Here is a 26,334-nt window from a genome sequence, read left to right as displayed (position 1 = left end):
TGGTGACCTTTTCTTTGAAAATCTCTAGTGACTCCATGTTTGGAGAAGGGAACTGAAATTAGCCAGGAGCATGGCTCTTGTTTCAGGGATGCCTTGCTGTCCCTACGAAAATCAGCTGAAATTTGGCCCAGTTATAAGACTTTCAAAAATCAGTTTGCATGCTCAGTAGAAGGGTAGAAGAGCTAAAATCTCTGAAGCTTCCATGTGTACTGGGCATGCTCCAGCCCAGGGCTGAGGAAGACTTTTCTTACAATTGCTGCTATGGGCTATCCCTAGGGGACTGTGTCAGGTCTGGGTCGAGATCCAGGCACCAGAACTGGAAAGAGGGAGTCTGTCTCTCCTGTGCTCCAAATGCCCACCATGCTAAGCCTGGGTAGCACAGAGGAGGAAGTTGTCTAAATTAAATGCAGAGGGTGAGAAAAGATGGACTTGCAAGAGTAGATTGGAACAAAGAAGTTGCGTGTGGGGAAGACTGAGACTGGAGGCTGGTAGTGGGGAGAGGGAAACTGGGATCGGGATTTGGTGTTGAAGAGTGACTGGAACTGGCTGGATAAGGAGAGTGGGACTGAAAACCAGTGGGTGAAAAAAGTGAGGGGGAGGGGAGACAGATCTGATGAGGATCGAAGATGGTTGTGGGGGAAACGGACTGACAGAGCAAAAAGATTTGTACAAGGACCTAGGGGAGAAGTGAGATTGGATGAAAAGCTTGGGGAGGAAGACTGGGAGTGTGGAGAGGACTAGATGTTGGGGAAGACTGGGACAGGGAAGTTCACAGGAGGAGACTAGGAATGGCTGGGCAAGGAGACCAGGACTGGGTTGAGGAGCTGGGTAGGGAAGGGATAGGATTGGAACAGAAATAGGTGGGAAAGGATGGGGCAAAGAGGGTCAAGCTTGGGAAGAACAGGCTGAAGGGTCTGTGACCACCAGAGCACACGCTTCTCCAGAGATTGGAAAGGAACCCAAGATTCCTGAATCTCACCATTCCTCCACTGTCAACAAATAGCTGCAAAACCCATTGGCAAAGTATGTGTCCCCTCCCCCTCCAGTGCTGGTCCCACGGAGACTGAGAACCTGGTACTGCTGTCAGTCACTCCCCTACCTCAAGTGAAAGAGGTCTATGTGGTGAAGCTAATGTTTCCACTGCTGCTGATAAACCATTAGGGTGTCAATCTGATGCCATGTGGTGGAATTTTTTTTTGTTTGTTTTCTCTTTGAAAAGCCTGCAAATTTACACACACACAACTGCATTTAACATTGTTAAAGTTGTGAAATCAAGCACTCCAAAGTCAGGAAATGCCAGAATTAAGGTTGTCTGTGCTTTCTTATTTCAGCCCCCTTGTGCATATGCATTGTGATGCAGTCATTAGATGATTGCATTCAGTGGACAGGATGGACAGTGGTCATGTTATTTTGTTCTCTCATTGTTCAGTGGAAGTCCCCATACCTTATTTATTGCACACTTTCAAACACTGCTGTGAAGACAGAATGATGAATTTCTTCTTGGGCTTTGCTATGGTGCTCATCATCAGCGTATCACAAATATCAATGAATTTGAGATGAGGAGGTATTATTATCTCCATTTTACAGATGGGGAACTGAGCCACAGAGATTAAGGTCAAAAGTATTCACTAATTTTGGGTGATCAATTTGAGACAACTAGATCCAGATTTTTTCAATGTACTTAGCATTTTATAACTCTTCTATAGTAAAAGCCCAGCTCCCATTAACTACAGCTGAGAACCCAGCACTTCTGCAGCTTGGACTCTAGAATCTCAGTTCATTCATCTGGAGGAGCAACATAGTTAGTGACCACCTGTGAAATGTCTGATTTAAGTGACTTGCCTAGAATTGCATAGGAACTCTTTGGCAGAGCCAGGTACAGAATCCAGTTTTCTAGGGCAGTATTCAACTTGCTGTAAACATGAAACCATCTTTTTTCTCCCCTGTCCCATTCACTCAGTACCATCTAACTTCTGTAACAAATGAAGCAGGGGAGCTATAGACAAATCTCCTTCACTACACAACCCTGATTCATCTCCAGAGCAGGTCCATTTGGGGCATCTAGTTTATGATCATGTAATTAAAGACTATCATAATGCCTGTGCAACCTTAATTTAGCCCCCCCTTGTGGGTAGTCATCTTAACTCTGCCATCTCCTATTTTTATGCCTAAAACTTACACCACAATTTCACTATTTTAGATGCAGTTCTATTTCACTTCTAAAGGGGGGTACAACATATAAGTAATTAGTTTATGGGTTCTGAGCCACATACCAAATCCTTTTGATTTCCCTCTGTAGGTAAGAAGGGCCTCAGGAAGATCCGAACAATTTGGGAAGCGTCTCCTTCTAATTAAAAAAACGTTGAGATGTTTTTGGTGAACACTTAAATTCTAAGAGGACTTTTCCACAAACATCCATTTTTCCTTTATAGATCCCTTTGTATGTATTTTGAAATCCCCCTTCTCCTCTCTCTCTCTCTCTCTCACAGATTTTTCATGCTTGTAGCTGTGTTTCTTTGTCATTTTTGGGGTGGCAATATTTATCAGTCATTGTTTTAGGGGTTCCAGGCCAAACACCGAAATCTCTTTAGATAAGATGAGCCTTCAGTTGGTGGTTGGAGCAGAAGGGGGTAGGTCAGATCCTGGAAGGGCAAGTATTTAGGTCATAACATCATATGTGGTACATTTTTATTTCCTGTGATGTCCTAGCCAGTGACTTGATTTCTGATGATGCCATCATCCTTTTTTCTTCATCAGTCTCTCACTTATCTGAGATCATCACTCTAAATAAGTTCAGCCAATTCTATTTTAGCAGAGGTCGTATTTGCATGAAGATTTAAAGTCAGTATAGGATTCTTTCATTTAATCAATTAAGCAGAGTGTTTCCTCAGAAACATTAAATGTTTCTTCTCTGTGTCTGGACTTTTTCTCATGGTAGAAGTCTAGTATTGTCCTTACTAATGATATCTGACTCTGAAACACCTTGACATGAATATTTACAAACTTGTTTGCCTGAAATGAGACCATGCTGTTAATAGACAGATGCAGCCCACCTCTCCCCACTCCCCCCAAAAAAACCCCATCCAGGGACATCTCCTCTCTACTATTTAATATCGTACATCTTATCTGAAAAGTATTCTAGTAAATTGCTGGCTGGTACTGTTCAAGAGCACCTTTCATTTTGCTGGCAGGAGACACACACAATGCAAAATACTGAAGACAATTAAAGCCAGTTGGTTTTAAATAACATAAGAATCACACTCTATCTTTTTAAAAGCATCTGTTTTACAGATGCTCAGTCAATTTGTTTCTTTGGATTGTCTTAGGTTTGCAAAGCTTCTGTAATACTGAGATTAATGATGCATTTTATTTATTCAGTCACTTTATTGGTTTATTTTGCCAAAAGCTATGAATTTTATGAAAGGAAAATCTTTAATTTTGTTTATATCTAATCAGATGTGCAATTGCCTGGCACAGATTTGTGATAAACCTTCTTTCTTCAGCATAGCTGCAAAAGCAGAATGATAATTCGGACGTCATATTTGTGACTCTAGGTCAAAAACATGAAAAATTACAAACAAATTTACTGAATTTATCTGATGAAACATTTTAAAGGTATCTAGGAAGGTAAGACTTGAGCTCTTGTTACCGTTCTATTTTAGTGTCTTTTCATTAATTCTGTAAATTTTGTTTTCTCCTACGCTGGACCATGAATCTTCTTCTTTTAATGATGTAGAGGTAGTTGGTTGATGACTACAAGTGGGGTGTCAACAAAAAAAATATTATTTTTAAAGTTGTTGAAAGTGGCTCTTGCCTAGACAGGTTTGACCAGCTTTTAATAAGAGATTCTCTTTGAACTTGTTTCATAATTCAGTTGTTGAAACTACTTACAAATATCCAGCTTCCCTGAATCAGAACTGTTTATATCAGTGTATTGAAATTTTTTTACTTTGTTAGTTAAAAGCTGTTCATTTCACAAGAGATTTCCACAGTTCATGTTAATTGTTAATCAAGAGCAACATTTCGAGGAGACACAGTGAGGAAAATGTAGAAATAAACCTATGCATCTTAGAACCTTGAGTATGTCAGAACTGATTATTTTTGTTGAGCTTTTCTTGTATTATTCCTTTGATTGAATCCATTTTGATTCTTATGCCTATCTTAATTTTTTATTAGGTGCTGTATGTAGGTATACCATATATAATGTATATGTGTAAGATATAATTAGGATCAGAATATATTCTGTCTAATGGCATTATGGGCACAAACTCATTCTGTTAACAAATGGAATCAAGTATTATACACTCTGTTTTTGTTTGGTTTCAGAGTAACAGCCGTGTTAGTCTGTATTCGCAAAAAGAAAAGGAGTACTTGTGGCACCTTAGAGACTAACCAATTTATTTGAGCATAAGCTTTCGTGAGCTACACCTCACTTCATCGGATGCATACTGCGGAAAATACAGAAGATGTTCTTATACATACAAACCATGAAAAAATAGGTGTTTACCACTACAAAAGGTTTTCTCTCCCCCCACCAGACTCTCCTGCTGGTAATAGCTTATCTAAAGTGATCACTCTCCTTACAATATGTATGATAATCAAGGTGGGCCATTTCCAGCACAAATCCAGGGTTTAACAAGAACGTCTGAGGAACGGGGGAGGGGTGGGGGTGTAGGTAGGAAAAAACAAGGGGAAATAGGTTACCTTGCATAATGACTTAGCCACTCCCAGTCTCTATTCAAGCCTAAGTTAATTGTATCCAATTTGCAAATGAATTCCAATTCAACAGTCTCTCGCTGGAGTCTGGTTTTGAAGTTTTTCTGTTGTAATATCGCAACTTTCATGTCTGTAATCGCGTGACCAGAGAGATTGAAGTGTTCTCCGACTGGTTTATGAATGTTATAATTCTTGACATCTGATTTGTGTCCATTTATTCTTTTACGCAGAGACTGTCCAGTTTGCCCAATGTACATGGCAGAGGGGCATTGCTGGCACATGATGGCATATATCACATTGGTAGATGTGCAGGTGAACGAGCCTCTGATAGTGTGGCTGATGTGATTAGGCCCTGTGATGGTGTCCCCTGAATAGATATGTGGGCACAGTTGGCAACGGGCTTTGTTGCAAGGATAGGTTCCTGGGTTAGTGGTTCTGTTGTGTGGTATGTGGTTGCTGGTGAGTATTTGCTTCAGGTTGGGGGGCTGTCTGTAGGCAAGGACTGGCCTGTCTCCCAAGATTTGTGAGAGTGTTGAGTCATCCTTCAGGATAGGTTGTAGATCCTTAATAATGCGTTGGAGGGGTTTTAGTTGGGGGCTGAAGGTGACGGCTAGTAGCGTTCTGTTCTTTTCTTTGTTAGGCCTGTCCTGTAGTAGGTGACTTCTGGGAACTCTTCTGGCTTTGTGCTGGAAATGGCCCACCTTGATTATCATACGCATTGTAAGGAGAGTGATCACTTTAGATAAGCTATTACCAGCAGGAGAGTCTGGTGGGGGAGAGAAAACCTTTTGTAGTGGTAAACACCTATTTTTTCATGGTTTGTATGTATAAGAACATCTTCTGTATTTTCCACAGTATGCATCCGATGAAGTGAGGTGTAGCTCACGAAAGCTTATGCTCAAATAAATTGGTTAGTCTCTAAGGTGCCACAAGTACTCCTTTTCTTTTTTTGTTTGTTTTCATGTTATAGCTTTCTTTATCACATTGTTTTTAGGACACTTAAAATTTAAAATTAAACTTGTCAGGGAAAGAAACGTTTTCTGTTTGGCAAACATGTCTCAGTCCTCCTTATGGAGCACAAAGTTACTTTGACTAAATCATTTGCTCCTCTTTTACCGTTCCACATATGGAGGATGCTAGAGAAGTGTGGGAAAGTTTTTGTCAATTAACTTGTGCTCCTTCTTCTGGAGAGCAGAAACCCAGTGAGTTCCTAAACGCATCCTCACCTGCAGTCACTATACAAATGAAGTCAATGGGAGTTGGAGATGCATTTTGATTGCAAAATCTGAATACGAACAGTGGCAGAGCATACTCATTTAGTTTCATGGTCTGTGTCAATATCAGCAGAAGTTCGTAATCTAAATTTGCATAAGCCTTTTTATTAAATGAACCTCTTGTAATCAACAGGATTTATTGGTTTATAACTGAATTTTTTTAAAAAAATAGTTGCATTTTGGGCCTTAGACCCCTGAAAGTCTCCTATTTAGTAGAATGCATAAAATGGGAAACTAGACCAAGTATGAACAAAATATTCTGAATTTGGTGAAAATGAGGGGGAAGTGTGTCCTAACTGGGAGTACTGAACTGGTGGGATAATAATACATTTTGTGCTTTTCTATTTTTAAAGCTGGACCTGTGATTTGCAGAATGCTGACCTACTCTCCAACTCGAAGAGCTTTAATTGTGGGTTGTGGTCTACAGATGTTCCAGCAACTGTCAGGCATTAACACCGTCATGTAAGTATCTGTTCATCCTTTTGATAAAATATTGGAATAACATTTCATGAGGTTTTTCAACATTTGGATTTTAGGCTGAATGTTAATGGGGTTCTGAATCAATTAAATTGGATATTATATGTATGGAACATCACAAGTATACCATATTTTGAGTATCAATAATTTAATGATGGTGAGCTATTATTTAAAATTAGATGTTGATTTCTTTGCATCATGGTTATGGTCAGAAAGATGTTGGTGTAAAACATCCTGCACAGATTTTCTATATGCCATATTCAGAGTCTCATGTACTTTACTGGATTTTATTATTGTGCACTTTACTACTCTTTCTATTGCAGACCCCATACTTCTCTGGTTGACTGGGCTGGACTCTACTCCAGCCTAAGCATCAACAAATTGTTAACAATGTTCTATTTGCAGAATCTTTACCTTATTCACACCTCAAAGACATCTATGTGTAATATTAGGACAAACAAAAACTTCATTTGGTTGGACTGGGCAAGTTGCATCAGGACACACCCCATCAATTCAAATCTTTGGGAGCAGTAAGCTTAGAAAATGAGTAACTCAGTATTTGTATAGGTAGAAAACTGTCTGTCATCACCTCGGAATACGGTAAGAGAGAGAGGGTTTGGCTGACTCACTGTCCCAGAAGCCAGCAGTTCTTCATAATGCTGTATAATGTAGACAAAATAGACTCATTTGAGAGGTCAGTATATACTCTCCTTGAAACCTTTGCTTTGAGCTGTCAGGTTAGATGAAATAGACTGAGCTCACACACCCAAGGTTTGAGCATTGTCTGCAGTGTGGATTCATGAAGGCAGTCATCTGGAAGACCCACAGTTACAATGAGAGTGGCAGTTTCTTCTCCTGTAGAGGGGAAAATAAAACTGTGGCGTGTATCCTCTACTTAATATGTGTAACTCATTAGTGTTTTGAGTTCTGTCTGCACATCTTGCTAAGAACATGCTCCTATGACCTGACCTAGAGAAAGAAGGGTGATTATAATCAAAGAAATACAGGGTCCATAATAGGAAGGGTAGAGTGTAACTGGACTGGGTAATGGATATGACAGCATATCAGAAATGTAAAGGAGAGAAATGTGAATGTTAATGTGTGAATTGTCTATATCATTTTGTTTATGAAGGGGACCATGGTGTGTTCAGCCCATTTCTAGTTTATTAAGCATACACTTTGTTTTTTTTAAACTGCACTATAACTTTCAAGATCCTGGTAAGAAGGAGCAAAAGGGCATATGGAATATATTCGTGAATAATAATACTTTAAAATGTTCACATGAATACGGTGTCAGGATATAATGTTAAACGGTTAAACTTTTGATTTTTGAGAATCATTTTATTTGCAACAGATCCAAAACTTCATTACAGCAGAAATATATTGAAATGGCATAAGATCTATAGTAGCTTACTTTGCTTATTCTAAATTGCAGATGTGTTCAGATCAAACATTTTACCATGCAATAGCTTTTACAATCAGTTTGTAATTGACCTAATTTGATAGTGAGTGTGTGGGAGGAAGAAATTACTGCTATACAATATAGCTGGACTTTATAGACTTTGCATAGAAAGATGCCTTTAATAAACACATTAAAAAGTGTTGATTAAAAGAATAGCGTATAATCATTTACAATATCCAGCATTTTTTTAAAAAATCAGGATAGTTGATTTCCCTTTTCATTTCACAAATTTTGCAAGCTACGTGAACATTTTCCCATGAAAGCAGTTTCTTTATACAGGACATTGGACATCTGTTGATGGTTTGGTTGCACAATAAATTGGGGATAACTGTTTTTAATTTTCTTTTTAAAAAATTGTTACCTTCAAGAACTGTCTGTCTGTGCATTAGCTATCTATGTAACTGCATGGTCTTATTTTCATTGTTCTCATCCTCCTAGCTTTTTTATTTGCTGTTCTCACTCTTTGTGTTTGATCTCAAATTAGATTGTATGCTCACTGGGGCAAGGATTGTCTCTCACCATAAGTTCATACAGCACTAACACAATGAGGCCTTTGTTCCTGATTGGGACTGTAGACGATACAACACCATCAGTTAATAATGATAGTAAAACCTTCTTGTAAATCCAGATATATTCCACTAAGTGACTTAGCGATAGTTCCAGTTAGAAAGGAATTATAACAACAGACCTAATATTAGTTTCACAAACACCTACTACCGCAGCTGTGGCAAGTGGCAGTCAGCCAGAAGGGTTGGAGGGACAAAGATGGTTTTATTTCTTAGTGCTCCTCGAAGTTGCCTTGGCTGGTAATGGGCCCCAATGAGGCTGTTTTGTCAGATGAGGTTCACCATAGCACAGCAGTACTCTGGCATGTTCCCATCCCCCAGCATCCTCTATTGTGGGGGGAAAGGGGCTGACAATTCTGGCTGATTGCTATCTGGGATTCCCTTACCCTGCAGAGATCTCCACGTAGCCTGTTAAGCTGGCTTTTCACCTTCTCGGAACTGCCAGAGCACTCTTTTACCAGTTGATTTAATGTAGCAGCATTCATGGCAGTGTATACTGTGTTCTAGTCTTCTGGCTGGAGACTTTCCACCATTTGTGAGATGACAGATTCAATATAGCTGTGTCTCCTTTTAAGAAGACAAAGCTCCAGAAGCCTTGTAATTTTTTTCTAAAAAGTTAGTAGTTTACTGATAAATTAATGATAATAGTAAGGTGAATTCAAAATACTGTATTTTAGAGGAGCAGAAGCTGGAGGAATAGTATAATAACCACTCTTCCGTATATCTGTGTTTGCACTGAAAAGGATACTACTGTGTCTGTAAAAGAAACAAAAGTTTTGAATCAGAAAGACTAGGTGATTAGGAAGCAGGAAAAAAATTGCCAGGCTCATTAGACCTTCTGAAAACGTTCTGAAAGATTACTTTCAAAACAGATCTTGTGAAGTTGTTGAGCATTCCAGGACTAATGGACAATAGGAGAACTCTGAAAAACACATATTTAAAAAACACATACAAACAACAAGTATTGTAGTGGTTTGGTGCTGAAAGGTTTAGGACTCTGCTATATATTTTCCAATTTAAAAAAACAACTAATTTACTTGGAGAACCCAATAATAGCTACAGGAGAGAAATGGTCACTTTCAGTAGGCTGCTTTTTGGTGAGGAATAGAAAGGGAAGGGATAAATGGGCTCGTGTGAAAATTCCCGACGACTCTGTTCTCGCTAAGAAATTCTATAGTAAAATGGACGTGTTTGACAGCATATATAAAAAGAGGTTCATATGACATCTACATGTATCAGATAGCAAAACTCCTGCAGCATATCCGGCTGCACAGACAGACAAGAACTGTAAGCACAAGCAGAAAGCCGTTGTGGGTATGTCTGCACTGCAGTTAAAAACTTGTAGCTGGTCCGTGTCAGCTGACTTGGGCTTGTGGGGCTCAGGCTGCAGGGCTGGTTAATTGCAGTATAGACTTTTGGGCTCAGGCTGCAGCTTGAGCTCTGAGACTCTCCCATCTTTCAGGGCTGGAGATCCCGGGCTCCAACCCAAGCCCAAACATCTATATTGCAATTAAATAGCGTCTTAGCCTGAGTCACCTGGCCTGGGCCAGCCTCGGGTGTCTCATTGCAGTGTGGACATACCATGAAACTGTGAGAGCTGAGTGCAGAACAATGTTCTCTCCATTAAGGAAATGGATCTAAAACGGGAACAAAAAAGCGGACTGTCTAAGCAGACAAATGATTCAATCAGAGTGGAGTAAATTTTGGAATGCTGAATTTGGTCACTAGAAAAGTAAATGTCAAGGACCAAAAGTTCTTTTTAGGGGACAAGGAGACCGATACCATAGGATATATTGTTGCAAAAGAGTCCTTTTGGGATTTAGACATATTTGAAGATTTTACAGACTCTAGTCCTGGAATGCCCTGATTTCTGATCTAGTATTTTAGAGGCAAGTGGTTCATCTCGATTCTCCTCTTATCCTCACAAGATACATTTTGAGAGCACCAGACCAGATAAAGCCTAAACAAATTATTTTGTTTTCCAGATGGAAATTTAAATGTAATGCCAAGGAGCTGTTTGATTTCATCTTCAACCACATTGTATTTTTCAGTTTCATAAATTTTTCTAATAGCCATTTGAACAAACAGAGCTTAAGTCCTTCTGTGTTTCCTTACCACTTTACCTTGGATTTTCATAAGCCTGTTTGATCTTTATTAGTCCAAATTAATAAACATGCCACTTGTCTTCATTTAATTTTAAGTATTTTTGTGCCCCAACTCCTTCCAACAAATAAATTAAATGTAACTATTATACATAATACATCTATGTCTGGACTTTGTCCATAGACATCTTCAGTCCGTAATAAGCTTGCACTGAGTAAAAAAAAATACCAAGAGAACAAGAAATGAAATCACAAAAACAAGCAAAATTTCCAGCTGGCAAGAAATATAACAAGAGAATAAAAAATACAACAAAGAAAGAAAAGCTCAACAGAAAAAGAGAGAAGAAAAACAGAGTCAAATAAGGCAGTTAAGAATAAGAGAGAAAAATGGAAAAGACAAAAGAGGGGAAAAAGAGAAATACGTTTTAGAAACAGAGACACCGAAGGAAAGTTAGAAATATTTAAAAAGAAAATGAAAAGCGAACAAATATCACACTGAGTATAAATGAAAGAAAGAGAATAGAAACTGCATAGAAGACATAGATTTGGAGATAGATGGGAATGAGGCCAGGATGCTTTTGAAGATGAGTAGGTATTGGAGAAAAGTCTAACACACATCTAACAAAATAAAGAAAAGCATTTCTCGACAGGTTTAGTAGTCTCTTCTGCAATGCACTCTACTGCAGTTATAGGGTCTGATCACATGAGGTTCTGTGAGCCCTCAGCTTCTGTTAACTTAAATGGGATGTTGAAGGTGCTCATCCACTCACATGACTATACCCAAACAGAGGGAAAGCAAGCTCCCTCTACTAATGCATTTGCTAGTATTGTAGCTAACTTGGTAAGAGTATACAACTGACTTCCATTACAGTAGGAGGAGGAAGGGTGGAGAAACACTACTTCTAATATCCATTTATCTTCAAAAATAAAACACTGGACTGACAGTCCACGGAGTAATGGTACAGATAAACATTTATTAAAGACACTGTGGAAGTTTACTGATGATCCTAATAATGTTTATACCCAATTAATAATCTTCAATTAGGAATATTTTTAAAGTAAAACATTTACAACCAACCTTCACCTATCCTCTTGGGGGGGAAAAAAAAAAAGAACAGGATTGTTTTCTGAAAAGGCCATGTTCTCCAGTAGCTGCAGCAGACTTAGAGGGGCTGTATCACGTTTGCAACAGTTCAAGATGTAATTGGAGAGTAACACTGGGACTCCAATAGTCCATACATTTACTGACTCCAGGGCATGAGGCTTGTTTCATAATTACTATTTTTTTTAAATCACTTAGTTATGGACGGTTTTTAAAAATTTGTCTAGCGTGCATAACATAACTTCACTACACTCCATGTTGCCTCACTGAGACTAGCTTTTTGCAGCAGACCGTCCAGCCAGACTGCACTCCCAGTTCCCAATGCCTGGAATGTAGCCTGTTGCAGCAGGTTGACAGGTCTGAAACCAACTGTCATTGTCTTAGGCGATGTCTATACCATCACTTATGTTAGTATAAGTTTTGTCGCTCACGGGTGTGAATAAGTCATCCCCATGAGGGACATAAGTTACACCGACGTAAGCACTGCTGTGGACAATGCTATGTAAGTAGGAGAGCTTCTCCTGCCAACCTAGCTACTACCACTCAGTGGTGGTGGATGAATTAAGTCAATGAGAGAGCTCTCTCCTGTTGGCTTAGAGCAGCTACACTAGAGAGCTTACAGTGGCGCAGCTCCATTGGTGCAGCTCCTACGCTGTAAGCTCTCTAGTGTAGCCATCGCCTGAATGGGAATCTGTTCCCTTTGCATTAGGAAACTAGAACACAGTCTCTTTCTCAGGAAAAGCAGTGACTTTTTGATTTAAAACACACATGTTGCAGTTTTTGTTCCACTTGTCTGTTTGCTCCACTGCTGTGACAGCTACTCCTCATCATAAGATATGGAGTTTGAATAAAGTTCACCCCACAAGAGAGTGTATTTTGTTAGCAGGGCCTGGAGGGATGACAAAAGGAAAGAGTATGGCCGTGATGCAGCCAAGATTTCAGCAAGACTATTCGTGTGCTCAAAGTAAAGTATACTTAAAGGTTTTGCTGAGTTGGGGCCTAAAGAGCTAGAGAAAATATGTGTAGCTTGTCTAAGTGCCAACAGAGAGGGATATAAACCCACAGATAAATGAAGAGTGTAAACACCAAGGTGAGAGAAAAACTTAGTGTGGCACAGGTAAAACGAGATGAAACTAAGAAAAGGAAAACTTCAAGTTGCAGATGAGGAAAACTTCCTGACAACAGAGTATTCGGCTGTGGGGTTCAGAAAAGTGAGGGAAGCATTTAAAAGCTTTCTTGTTTCTTCCATTAAGAAAACATATGGCTCATGTTAAAAAGCTGAGGTGACTGTTCTTCGTGTTTCTTCTTCCACTTCTTTCAATTTAAATGGTCCTGAGCACACAAGGAGTAAGACATTGCCCTCAAATGCACTGCAGCACCTTAACTTAAATCACATTGGATTTTACTATTAGCTTTCTGTTTGGTATATGTTTGATGGCAGGTAGTGTAAAATTACACATGAAAATAGCTGTATCTGAACTAAATCAATATTTTTCTGTGTCTTATGAAGTGGAAGTATCAGACTGAAGGAGAGTGGTGTTTGTTGAAGACCAAGTTTTATAGAGTGAACTGTAGATAAGTTACAGTAGAATAAACTACTTTGATTTTTCCTATAAAGTAGAGGATAATACTCTCATCCTCTGAAATACGAAAGGCTGCACACCAGAGCAGTTGTAACTTCCAGCCTCCTTGAACATCAAAAACTTCAATATCCCATGTGATGCTTCTGAATTGCTTTGAAGATCACATGGAATGGGTTATTTTAAATGGCACTTACTATTTATCTATAGAGTGCTGCAAATGTGTAAGGTGCTTTAAAAAGTGCAGACTAAGACACGGTCCTCACCAGGAATAGCTTATAACTCTCAGAGAAACAGTTTGACATATGAAGGCCCTGCCTGTCTGGAGGCCAACGTGCCTCTCTAGGAGTTATACATTCACACCTTTTCACAAAAATGAAAGAGAAATGAAGGATAAAAGCCCATGAAAAATGGAGGCATTTGTTTCTCAGGCCATCCTTTCCTAGTCTCCCTAGTTCTTTGTCCCTTGTTTAAACACGTATCACGAAGCCTGCTGGGTAGCCTGACCTGGAATGATCTCGTTAGACTAGATTTGTGATTTTTATTACTGCCAACACATGGGAATAAGGGAGCATAAGAAGCTCTTCATATTTGAGAGGACAATGCTGGGGAAAGGAAGGCAGCCTCCATGGGGCTGCTACTCCCCCTCCTGAATAGGTGGGTGGGCCGGACACAGAATGGGTGGCGCCTAAGCCCTGGTTTCCATCATGTCCCCAGCCAGTACAGCTAAACTATGCAAGGGGGAAATAGTCTGTGTCAAGTTTAGGAGGACTGGTGCAGATTATTTCCCCTCCCTGGAGCAAGTGGGGAGCCAGGCACCATACTGTGACTCTGGTTCATAAACTGGGCCCTGGCCTGCTCTTGGGAGAACTACATGGTGCCCCTTACTCAGGGCATGTGGCAAAGCCACAACATATCCCGTGATTGGTTCCAGCCCATTTGGTGCATTCATTATCACTTATAGCACTTGTATTTAGAATATCACATACTAGGAATGAAAAATGAAAGGCTATGGGACAATCATGTTTGCCATCTTCACATTTGCCACCTTTTATGTGCCCTTTCCTGTGTTAGAAAAGACTATTTTTTTCATAGTTTAGAATTTTTGACTTACACAAACATTGTAAAGTACAGCACTTTCTTAAACATTCTTTTATCTATAAAAAGGTATAAAAGCTAAAACAATATACTGAACCACATTTACAACAGCTGGGAGCTGGAGAGTTTAGCGGATGGCTGCACTAGTCCATAAGTTATTAGTTCAGATAATTGTAAAAGGGCAATTGACAGTTGTTCATTAGGGCAGGGTTAAGGGATACACAAGGAATAAAGGCAAAAGGAGACACATCCCAAGGTGAAACCATAAAAATGAGCACTGTGTCTTAATATTGTGTTCAAATGGAGATGAAAGATTAGAATAGCATTTCAAACTGTTTTAGCGAAAGATAAAGTAAAGGGACTGATGCACCTTTTTTCACCTTATTGTGTTATATTTGTGTGATTACCAGAAAATTACCATCCCCAAACTCATCCATTTCTTCCTCACCATAACAATTTTACATTCAACAGCAAACACTTTGTCCAAAATGTGGGAACAGCCCTGGGTACTGTGATGGCTCCCCAATGTGCCAAATTCTTCATGGGCCACCTTGAAGAATTTCTGGACAAAAGCACCACAAAACCAGTGATATGCCTGAGATAAATCAATTATTTATTTCATCCTCTGGCCAGATAACTTAAACTCCTTCAGAGATTTCCACCACAATTTCAACAATCACCACCCATCCGTTAAACTCTCTCTGGAACACTCCCGCACCAACATCAACTTGTTGGACGCCACGATCAGGTTCTGCAATGGAACCTTACAGACAAGCATATACAAGAAACCCACGGATCCCCTCACCTACCTTCATAGATCCAGTAGTGACCTCAAACACACCAAGAAATCTGTTCTCTACAGCCAGGCACTCAGATACCACAGAATATGCTTTGAGGAGAAAGTCCAAGATATTCACCTTAAAACACTTAAAACCACCTTCACCAAACAAGGACCCTTCACCAGAGAAGTAGATTTCATCATGGAACGAGCCACCCAAATACCCCGAGAAAATTTGCTTCAATACAGAAATGAAGCCCCCTCTGACCAGACACCCCTAGTTCCCACACTGGCACCCATACGGGGTATCATCAAACTACTACACCCCATACTGGATGGAGACCCCCCCCCCCCCGAAAGAAATCTTTTCCAACCCCCCTCTTCTGGCCTTCAAACAACTCCCCCACCAACTGCTCCAAGCTCATCATCAGAGGCAGGCTCCCCACAGACCAGGGCACACCAACTCAAGGCACAAATAGGTGTTTCAAAATCTTCCCCCTGAGCATTTGGTATGAGAGAGAAGGTGGTTCAGTTTCTATGCCCTGGAAGTGTTTCTAAAAGTTTTTTAAAGGATGAGTCCTAAAGATAGAGAGCTGGAGAGTGATACAAGAGGTTATATAACTAGAGTAATAGGATGAAATCAAGAAAAGGAAAATTTATGATGAATATCAGAAAAATATTTCTACTGCTGAGATCTAGATTGATGTAGTCTCTTAAGGGAAGTAGAGAATGCTCATCATTTCTAACTTTTTGAACTTGCCCATACAAACCAGAGCATATGTTATATAGCGCACTCTGTTGTGCTTTATAACATTGAATTATTATATTTATAAATTGTAAAACAAGACCATAAGCTCATACAAAAGTAGCTAGCCTTATTTCAATTGTATTTCTTGCACGCAACCTCCCCATGAATTGTGTGTATCTGTAATATCATACATATTTATTTTAATTAGATTATTATTTAAGATCTAATTTTAAAAACAGTAATGATTCAGCCTTCCAAACATCCTCCAAGACGGATTGATAATGATTTTCTTTCCAGCCTAGTTTGGATTTTATCTTTTGTAAAAAATGGTATGTGGTATAAAATGCCTAATGGAAACAAGCTCAGAGTATTCCACTTAGTTTTACTCACTATATTGCATTGTTCCACTTCCCTACAGCTTCTCTTCCTTTCTGGAACATTTACTGTCCCCCATTTTCACAATATATGAAATGTTAATATTTGTCATTCTATTTTCAGACTATTCTGAAGTTATAAAAGAGGCAAAAGTAAATTTATATTATCTCACATATTATGGTTTGTAAGCCAATCAGTTACTATAATAATGAGTGTTAAAAGAATGACTATAACTAAACTTTTTAAAATAGTTAATATAACTATTGTAACCTTCCACTCTGAATTATTAAAGAATAGGACTCTAGCACTGCACACACTGTGTAACATTGCATTGTACAGTGTATTATGTAATGCTAGTAAAGTGTTGTACTATAATTGTAAAGCACCTTTACACACATTCAGAGAAATGTAGGGCTAGAAGGTACCTCGACAGGTCGTCAAGTCCAGCTCCCAAAAGGTGGTTTAGACTGTAAACTGAAGTTGTTTTTGTTCAACCATCCAACATTGGAACAATGTTAAATTAAAGTAGCTGGATTTTAATATTTAGCAGCTTTTTAGGTCAGGCACCTTTCCTGGTTAAGATTCACTTAAAACTCACTAAAAGTCAAATGTAGCTAATATAAATTGAACAAAGTCAGCTTCATTTTGAATTGTGAGTAAATACATTTTGACATTGTCTATACCAGTAATCATATAAAAGTTAAAAGGGTTAATTGATATTCATTATTTTGAAGGAATAGCCAGGGTTGTTGTCTTTTTAATTTTCAATATTTTTTTCTTTTCAAAAGAAACTTATTAGAAAATATATAATAAATTTTCAGTTTTTCATGCATACCAAGTTGGTTTACATCAGTAAATCATCCAGAATATTGAAAGCAGGATTATGGGAAATTGAAAACCAAATATACTATTAATCATAGTGAGAATGTGTACCTTTATTTTACATTCATTTAACTTAAGAGATTGTACTTGGTAAAATCAATATGCTTTAGACAGTTTTATTAGGGCTGTGAAAGACTATGTAAAGATGGATTTTAACAAAGGACAAAACTTGAAAACAGAAATTATTGATTTAAAGAAGAAAAGAAAAGCCAATACCTTTGTGGTGTTCCCTTTGCTGTTATTGAAGGCATTTGTATTTTAATAAAGATTTCTCCCTCATAGTCCAGCTTCTTCTCCTACTTGAGCCTATAGTGAAGTCATAATATTGTTTGATTTCAGTCTGTTGCCTTGGTAATAACTGTAATGTCAAAAAATCGGCATTATAACTTCACTGCAGGATCAAAAAGCAGGGAGAGTATGGATTGTGTGGGAGGGAGCAAAAGGCTTTGTTGAAATATGCAGCTTGGGTAATTAGCAATTATGATAAGACAATTATGAAAAAATGTGAGCTTTGTTTTAAGTCTTGTATCATCAAAAAATTGCCAGAGTATGTCAGCCAGTTAAATGCATTGCATTAGTATTTTCATATGTAAAGCTTACTAATTAAATGAAAGCAGAATCATAATGTTATTCATTAATTATTCATGAAGGATTGCTAAGGAAATGTTCCTAAATCTCCTCACATTTTTCTGATGTTTTGTCTAGATAGTCATTGAAGTACGGTTCTATTTATCGCACTCTTCCCACACTTGTAAAACGGCTATGTCCCATTAATTTGTCTCTTGCATCTTGATTAAACATTAATAGGCATAATGCAAAGATAGTCTATATACTAACAAAATTATCTTGAGCAAGAGCCATCCTTATGTTAAATAGTGTCCTGCAGTCAAGTATCTCATTATGGCTTGAAAAATTGTTATGAAATCAGGTACTTCTGACACTACCAATTTAAATGTACAATAGTTTTTTCTTCAGATACAGTACACGGTTGGGATGTTGTTTACTTAATGTGTTTGCTGTACTGTGGAGTGGTAGAGACTGTGTGTAATGAAATGTTGTAACCGATTCTTCGCAACAAAAAGTGGGATGCTGTTTAATATCCAAAGTAATGGTATGATGCAAATGTAAAACAATTCAAAGCTGATAGTTTGAAACCTCAGGAAAGAGGAATAAAAATAAATTGTAAAAGGTAACCTTGTCAGACACTGTCAGTTAGTGTAATATGAAAGATTCAGTGCAATGTACCAGTGAAGCCTTTGCAGAATAAAAGTGAACAAAACACAACATAAAGTAAAAGACATGATGCCCTTTGTTTATTGTTTATTTGTTTATTCACCTTTCCCTTGACAACATGAGAATCAGTTTTGGAGATTAGATTCCTCAGATCCTGTGAATATGAGTAAACCCACTGCAATTTAAGAAAAAATAACCTTACGCAATATGAGGTGAGGGAATGAGAAAACAAATGAAGTTGTGTATGACACAGAAATATGCTCTGTATGTTCATGCAGTCTAGGAATGTCCAATTTAGTCAGATTATTAAAAAGTTGAAGCAACATGGTGCATTTATTTGGCTCCAACAGCTTAAAGAGAGCACAGTTCTTCCTGCTTATTTCCTATACACCTTGTCCTATAGACATCTAACATTTTCATCAGATTCCCCCACTGCCTTACCCTCTCGTAGCTACTATGACCCTATTTTAATTTCCCATTCTCACTCACCCCCAACTTCTAGCCCTCTGTTAAACTCACCTTTCTTTTTACTGTGCGCTTTTGTCACCTGCCCTCTTTGAATCTAGTTTACACTCCTCCTCACTAGGTTGGTGAGTCTTATGTGGTCTTATAGTTCTTTTTATCTGCAGACCTCAGTGCACTTTACAAAAGGAGGGAAGTATTGTCTGCATTTTACAGAAGGGTAAACTGGGGCACAAAATTGCCTGCAAGCGAGCCAGAGCTGGAAATAGATACCTGGTTTACTGACGTACATGCCGGTACTTTTATCTGTTGGACCACAGTGAGCCAACTCCTCATGTGTTAATAATCTGTTGGTTTCCCAAGGCCTCTGTCTTCACTTAAACTCGAGCTCTTAGCCTGGCTCTTGAAATGCAGTTGCTAACAAAACAAGAAGACATCTAAAAGTCCTTTCCACTCTTATGAAACAAGGGACATCAGCAGCAGCATATTCCCTGGTCCAGGGAGTTGTGTGCAAAGCCAGAGGTATTGTGCCCTCGAGGGCTTCTGAACTTAAATGGGGGATAGACAAGCGCTTGCTATTAGTTCTGTGAGCATGGGCTTGTTCAGAAGTAGTGCTCTTTTGGGAAGATTCAAATGAAGGAGTGATACCATGTCATCCCCTCATCTCCAAAGTCCTGAAAGCAGCTTTCTATGTTTACCTCTTTGAGGATCCATCTGGAGTTTTGACTTTGTGTTTCAGAAACTAAGCCAGACCCCTGGACACTCATTGTCCATTTTCTTTTGGGGGAAGGTAGTCCTTTTAGTAGCCATATCTTCAGGTACATGAGTATGTGACCTGGCGGCCCTCCCCCGATCCCATTTCATAAGGACAAAGTAGTATTATGGACCTGTTGTAACTTAATTCCCAAAATGCTATCGAAGTTTCATTTAAATCAGGCTATTCACCTTCCAAATGCTTGTCCTAATCCAAAGGACCTTAAAAAGAAGTTTTGGCACTCTCTATATGTATACAGTGCACATAGAGTCCATCTTGCTGGGACATCCTCCTGTAGGAAAGTAGACTTTCTTTTTGCACGCTTCTAGGGCCCTCAACGAGCCATAGCAGCTTTCAGTTTTGCTGTTGCCAAATGGTTATGTTCCTGCATCCTTGGAGCATGTAATTTGCATATTATTTTAGACCAAATGAAATAAATGGTCCTACCAGTAAGCAGGGGGCTATGTATGGGAAGAAAGGGAGAAGTTTCAAAAGAGGAACTTTGTAAGGCAGCCACTTAGTTTGTCAACACCAGGTGTTCAATAAGCATAATAACAAAACTGGTTTTAAAATCATGAGAGTTAAAATAATAAATTGTAGGTACTTTTTATGTGCCATATGGTTTTTGACCAAGTAGGATTAATGTTTTCAGGCTTTTCTGCACAGCCATGAGCGCTACACACCTTTTTAAAAATGAAAGCTGAGATTCTGATATATTTGCAAGACTCCAAGCTCTGGGGTGTTAAGAAAAACATCAAATACCACAAAATGGGCCCACTTGGTGGTCTTTAAATATGCTCTTTGGGTTAGAGACAATGACATTGTTGAATGGAGACTAGGAGACAGGTTCTTAGGGGAGTGGTGTTAAGCTTAGCTACGTGCAAATAATAAGTCATTTTAGTAGTTTACTTGCTTCCCAAACCGCTAAATGCAGCTAATGTATGTAGTTTTGGGAGGTATTTAGATTTAACTGGTTTAAAAGTTCTTATATATTATCCCAGTCAGCTGCACTTTCTGAAGTTAAATAACTGATAGTAAAAGGGGAGAAAAGGTTGTGTTGTTGGCAGAGAGAAGAGATGAAAATCTGGCTTTTCATAGTAATTTCCCTCATGGCATGTGGAAAAGAAAACTATCATTGGTATATACTGTTGTCCCCAGAAAGGAATGAACAGATGAACTCTTCTCACTAATAATGTTACTAATATTTTTTTGCTTCTTAAAATTCTAATCCGTTTAAAAGGCTTGGTAGAAGTAAGTGCACCCTACATTTTCTGTACAGCTATCTAGATAAATAGATAAAATGTGCATATGTGTCTGTCTAACCTATCTTTTTTTTTTCATTAGTATTTGAAATATAGTGGGCCAGATTGTAATGTGCATTGCAGCACCACTTGGTGCCTGGGAGAGTGGGTGGAAGGGAAGGCAAAAATAGATTTCCACCTTCACCTATCCCTGGGGCTGCCAGGGTTCAGGTGCCAGTGCAAATTAGACTAATCTCAGGTTCTTTTAACCTTGTCATCTTGTAAAAAAAAACCCTATGGGTCCTTATGCTGGTCAGGATTGCTGGAACACAGTGTGTTCCACCACCTATGGATTTTACCAGACTAAAGAAATCCCCAGCTGCCAATTTAGGGCTCTATACGTCCTATTTGTACCACTGGAACAGCAGAAAGGGGTTTTTAACCAGGCTGAGAATCTTAAAATTATTATCAGCTGACCTTTTTTTTCCTACTCAGCTTTCCAAAATTTTAGATTGTCAACAAATATTGTAATGATGTTTTAACATTCATGACTCTCATTTGTTCTTATACTTGTCCTCCATATGTAACGCATGTTGTTTTGGTGTTAAGTTTGCTCAGTAGGTCGCTTATTTAAAGCAAAAATACAAGGCAGGACATAGCCTGTTTTTTGTCTCTATGATGTGCCTGAGAATGGAGAGTGGCTTATTAGGGAAATGGGGCTGCTCTCTGGGGAAACGCACTCCCATTTTGAATAATTTTTCTCTCTCTCTCTCTCACTTTCCGTGCTATATCTTATTTAACTGTAGTGAAATGACCACCATGTGTTTAGACCATTGGTGGTTGGATAGTTTTCAAACATAGGCCTGTATCCTGTCCAGTGCTGTTTGGCCAGTTGGAGTCATTAGGATTACTTGAATGAGAAAAATTAGCAAGATTTGGCCCATTATGTTTTCCAGAGGTAAGTAGTTCTAGTTTGAAAATCTAAAATAGTTTTTAACAGAAAAGAATAATTTTATTGATTCATCTAGCATGAGCATCTGGTCATGTTGTGACAGGTATATTCAGCCAAGGCAACTGTCAAGCACAGAGGCAGAAACCAGGTGTTTTTGCACAGTATATGTGACTGACTTACTGTGATTCTGTTTTGGATACACTGGAAAGATTGGCATCAGGGACTTCCATGGGTATTTTGGTCTCATTTTTTGCACATGAAAAAAAAAATTAAATAACGGCCTTACTAGCAAATTCACCTTTCGCTCTAAATGCCTAGATGAGTTATTTCCTTCTCAGGTATCACTATGTGTAAAAGATTCTGTATTCTAAATTATGTCTTCAATTACATCTGTGCAACCCCATTGTATTCCATTTATGCGCTCAATCACAACTAAACCCAATTAACCTTTATTTGTCCTGCCTTTTTAGAGACTCTCTTCAGTGTAGAAGCCCATTTTAATTTATCAGTTTCTAAATATAAGTAAACTTCTTGGGCCTGAGATTTGGAATCCAGCACTGTTTACCTACTGGGAGGAACAATATAATGCAGCAACACAAATGATCAGGTGCATTGGTGAGAGCAGACAATACTAAAGAGGTGATTAAAGATAAAGGGATTTGTATTGGGAGAGATGTGGCATATGGGGGAGCATGAGAGAACCATGAAGCATAAAGTTAGAGAAAATGATAAAGAGTATTTAAGGAGAGAGGAATACAGATGTATAGAGCCTGAGAGACAGGGCTTGAAAAATATACCAGACACCTACTGGAGTCATCAGACTAGCTAATGGTCAATAGGAAAGATAAGGCTGAGAAGCCCAAGTAGTGAGGTCTGGGGGTGACACCCTGGTGAGAAGCTGACTCTGCTGGGAAGGAGAATAGTTTTAGATGCATTCCTAGACTTTTGCTTTATTAAGATAATTCAATAAATAACTATTAATTCTCTGCTCAACAATATATTCTTAAGCTCTAGTTTTTACAACCTTTTGAAATATAACCTGTGGAAAAAATCTTGAGCCAAGGTTTGACTCATGGAAATTCAAAGACACTGTCACAGAATTTTAACTCCCCTCTCATACCCTTTCGGGTATTCCCGGAAGCCATATTCGTTCTCTTTGATTATGTTGAAGCAGAATCTACTTTTTCCTAAGGAGTGTAGAGCTGTTAAATTATTCTACCAGGGTTAAATAATGAAATCAGTAGCAGCAAGACTCCTGCCAGAAACATATTACCCTGCCTTTCCTCCTTCCCCACACAAATTTATATACCACATAGGAGTACACACTTGCATGCTGCTCTAAGCAATTATCTCTGATTTAGTGTAACAAAGTACTGCCCCTTTGCCAACCTTTCACGCTTTCTGCTGAGAGTCTTTCTGGTATACCTATCACAACCGTGTTTAAGTACCAGGCACAGTGCAGTCCATTCACAAACCACCATCTTTTTCTTTCTCATTCATGGACAAGGTTGGTTTTAACAGTCTGACAGGTTTCCCTTTTCAGGGGGATGCTGAGGGTTGAGCTGCTCATGGTCCCATGTGTCTGTTTCAGTGTTTTTGTGTCACTGTATGTGCTGGATCATCCAGAGTGGTTACAGTACCTTATGACTTGGGGCCTTCTAAGGTCTGTCACCCATCTTCTGTTGAGTTCTGAGCCAATGTCAGACTTGTTATAATTCATCTTTTTCACAAAATACTTATGTGGTCTAGTAGCCAGTCCTTTTCAAATTTTGATTCTTGCTAACTGCTGCACACCATGGTCTCCCACTGGCTCCATGTTCACTGTTTGCTTTACTCGCACATACTGAAGTACTGGATACAAATTTATACTATACAAAATTAAGTTTTTGTAAGGGTATGAGACTGTTCTCCTTGGCTCTCTTACAGCATTCCTAGGATTTCATCCTCTTTTGCCAGCTTTAAATATGGTTATTATTAGATAGAAGACTTACAAGCACCTTCTATGTATAGTACTCCTTAAACTAAGCATTCTAGTAGGGTGATTCACTAATCCAGGGATTTATCCTGGTTTCACAGAAGACTTTCTCAACTGCAAAACTCTTTTTCCAGAACAAATTAACTTGCATTCAAGGCCTAATTCATTCCTTCATGGCAGCAGAATGCTGTTTGCTCTTCAGACTGGCTGTTATCCTTACTGCTATAGACAAGCTCTCCAGAGACTTCATATCAGGACCACATCTGCTGTTGCCCTCTCTAATGAGGTTGCAATATTCATTCGACTAATTAATGCAGAAGTGAAGCAACGTGACATGGTTTGGCTGTTGGGACAAGTGAGCTGGTTTTGTGGAAAATTCAAGCTACTCAGACAAACCTATATTTGTTTTTGATTATGGTCGACATAAAGAGTTTAAATGCTCAATGTCTGACCTTTAGTTGTTTTTAAAATATTTATAGACATAATTAAATATGAAAAGTAAAGAACAACATATGCAGTGGGGGTAAAATCTTAGCAGTGCAGGAGAGTTTGCACCAATGGGCCTTGTCTACACTTACAGCACTGCAGCAGCCTGCGCCGCTGTAATGCTTAGTGAGAACTCTACCTAGGCCACTGGAGAAGGTAGTTAATCCACCTCCCCGAGAGGTGGTAGCTATGTTGATGAGAGGAGCCCTCCCGTCAACATAGTGCTATCTACACTAGGAGTGATGTTGGTATAACTGTGTTACTCAGGGGTGTGGAAAATCCATCCCCCTGAGTGATATAATCGTAGTGCAGACCAGAGCATGGTTACAAGCATGTTCCCTTTTGTGTCTGTATGGAGGGCCCTAAACACAACAGAGCAGTGGTGGTTTCACAGTGCAAGGTAGGAGGTGGCTTACTCTACATGATGTGGGGCAGTTGTGTTACAGGAGAGATATAGGAGCAGAGCAGAAGCACATGGAGCCTGCTACCACCTCAAGACTGCAGTAGCTTTTCCACTGCATCTCTGTAGCATGTGATAAATAGGATTTCTCCTCTTGCCTCTGCAGAGACTCCTGCCTTGCCCAGTTATTTGGTCAGGATGCTGGGAACAAGATTTGCCCAGTATTACTTATTAGTGGTAGCACAAGTTAAGTACCTGTGTAGGAACAGTAGTTTAGTCTCCTGCTGGCTGTAATACTTTGGGTCTAATTCTGATTGTTGAGCTTGGTGTGGAGGTGGCTGGTGGCCTGTGATATACATGAAGTCAGACTACGTGATCTGGTGGTCCCTTCTGGCTGTAACTCTCTGACTGTGACATATTTTAAAAAATTTGCATTTATTACAACACTCTTCATTGATGCACTAATATTATTAAAATTGTGAATTTTTTTGTGTCCACAGTATGTACTGTATATAGTAGTGTATACAATAAGTTCAAAGGCTTTTTTCATCTTATAGGGACTAAATCTAAAGACTTCAACTAGATAGAGGAAGTTGTTCAATAATAAAGAAATTAAGCTACACAGAAAACCCTGAGTTAAAAGATAAGTGAGAAAAATGTGACTGTTTCTGGTAAGAAGAAAAAAGTAAAGCGTTTTTAGGTAGAATGACTGAGAATGATACGCCATAATTTTGAAGTGTGTGTAAATATATTGCCTTCACTTTGTTTAACTTTCTATCCACAAATCATAAAAAGAAAACACATTGTAAAGACAAACAGCAGGTTTTGATTTGACAAACACCTACATGACAATCTCTTGACAGAAATACAAGTACTCAGTAATATGTACTGCATGCAGTGTTTGCAAATGAAATGTATTTAGGAAGCATGCATTACGCGTGCTGAGCATTGGAATTTCTGTTGTAAATCACAGTATCAGTTTGAGCCAATTAAGAAAAAGAGCACTATCCTTACTAACAATACAGGAGCGCTCCTGATGGGGAATCTGGGGTACAGAAATGGACACAGACCTAATCAGTGTCACACAACAATGAAAAATCATGTTATTAGAGAGTGGTAATACTCTGCAACTAACAGTTGTCCATCACCATTGGTTTACTGGCCCTCAAATGCTCCAAACCCACACTCTCCAGATACACAAGAGGATAAAGTCTGAGCAGAAGATGGTGAATGTAACTCCTATCTCGAGAGATGTCAGTCCTCAGCTCCCTTTTTACTGCATCATTGCTGTAAGATATTGTATATAGCTAGTTTTAGTAATTTTAGTAATTGTCATAGTATAGTTTACATTGTATTGTTAGTGTTTTTTCCCCATTTCTTCCCTACCTTTTCCCACAGAGAAGTCTGGGACTATGCCTAGGGTCAAAAACTGTGTTTCCTGCCCTGAGTCCATTTTGATGAACAGCAAACATCAGTGTTGCCTCTACTTTCTGGTTGAGGCTCATATTTTTTACTCCAGAACTCATGAGGGTTGGGAGTTGAGATTCAGAAAACATCTCCTGGAGAAAGCGATGAAGTCAGATCCAGGCTAGGGACCACTCCCCACACCTTGCCCAATACATCAGTTTTACCAAGTGGGCAGCACCTCTCTGAGCATGAGCTTAGGATTGG

At 39.0% G+C, this 26,334-nt stretch overlaps 1 protein-coding gene across 3 annotated transcripts in view; it reads left to right on the top strand.

The window, feature by feature from the left end:
• The window catches only part of SLC2A13 (solute carrier family 2 member 13), a 390,525-nt gene that overhangs the window by 232,724 nt on the left and 131,467 nt on the right, over positions 1-26,334 (top strand). For all 3 annotated transcript variants that reach the window (XM_074942450.1, XM_074942448.1, XM_074942449.1), the window contains one exon: positions 6,344-6,452. In XM_074942450.1, coding sequence (XP_074798551.1) covers positions 6,344-6,452 — 109 coding nt within the window. The remainder of the gene's footprint in view (positions 1-6,343; positions 6,453-26,334) is intronic.

This window comes from Natator depressus, chromosome 1 (assembly GCF_965152275.1).
Source record: "Natator depressus isolate rNatDep1 chromosome 1, rNatDep2.hap1, whole genome shotgun sequence".
Lineage (NCBI taxonomy): Eukaryota > Metazoa > Chordata > Testudines > Cheloniidae > Natator > Natator depressus.
This window is presented reverse-complemented; position numbering and strand designations above follow the sequence as displayed.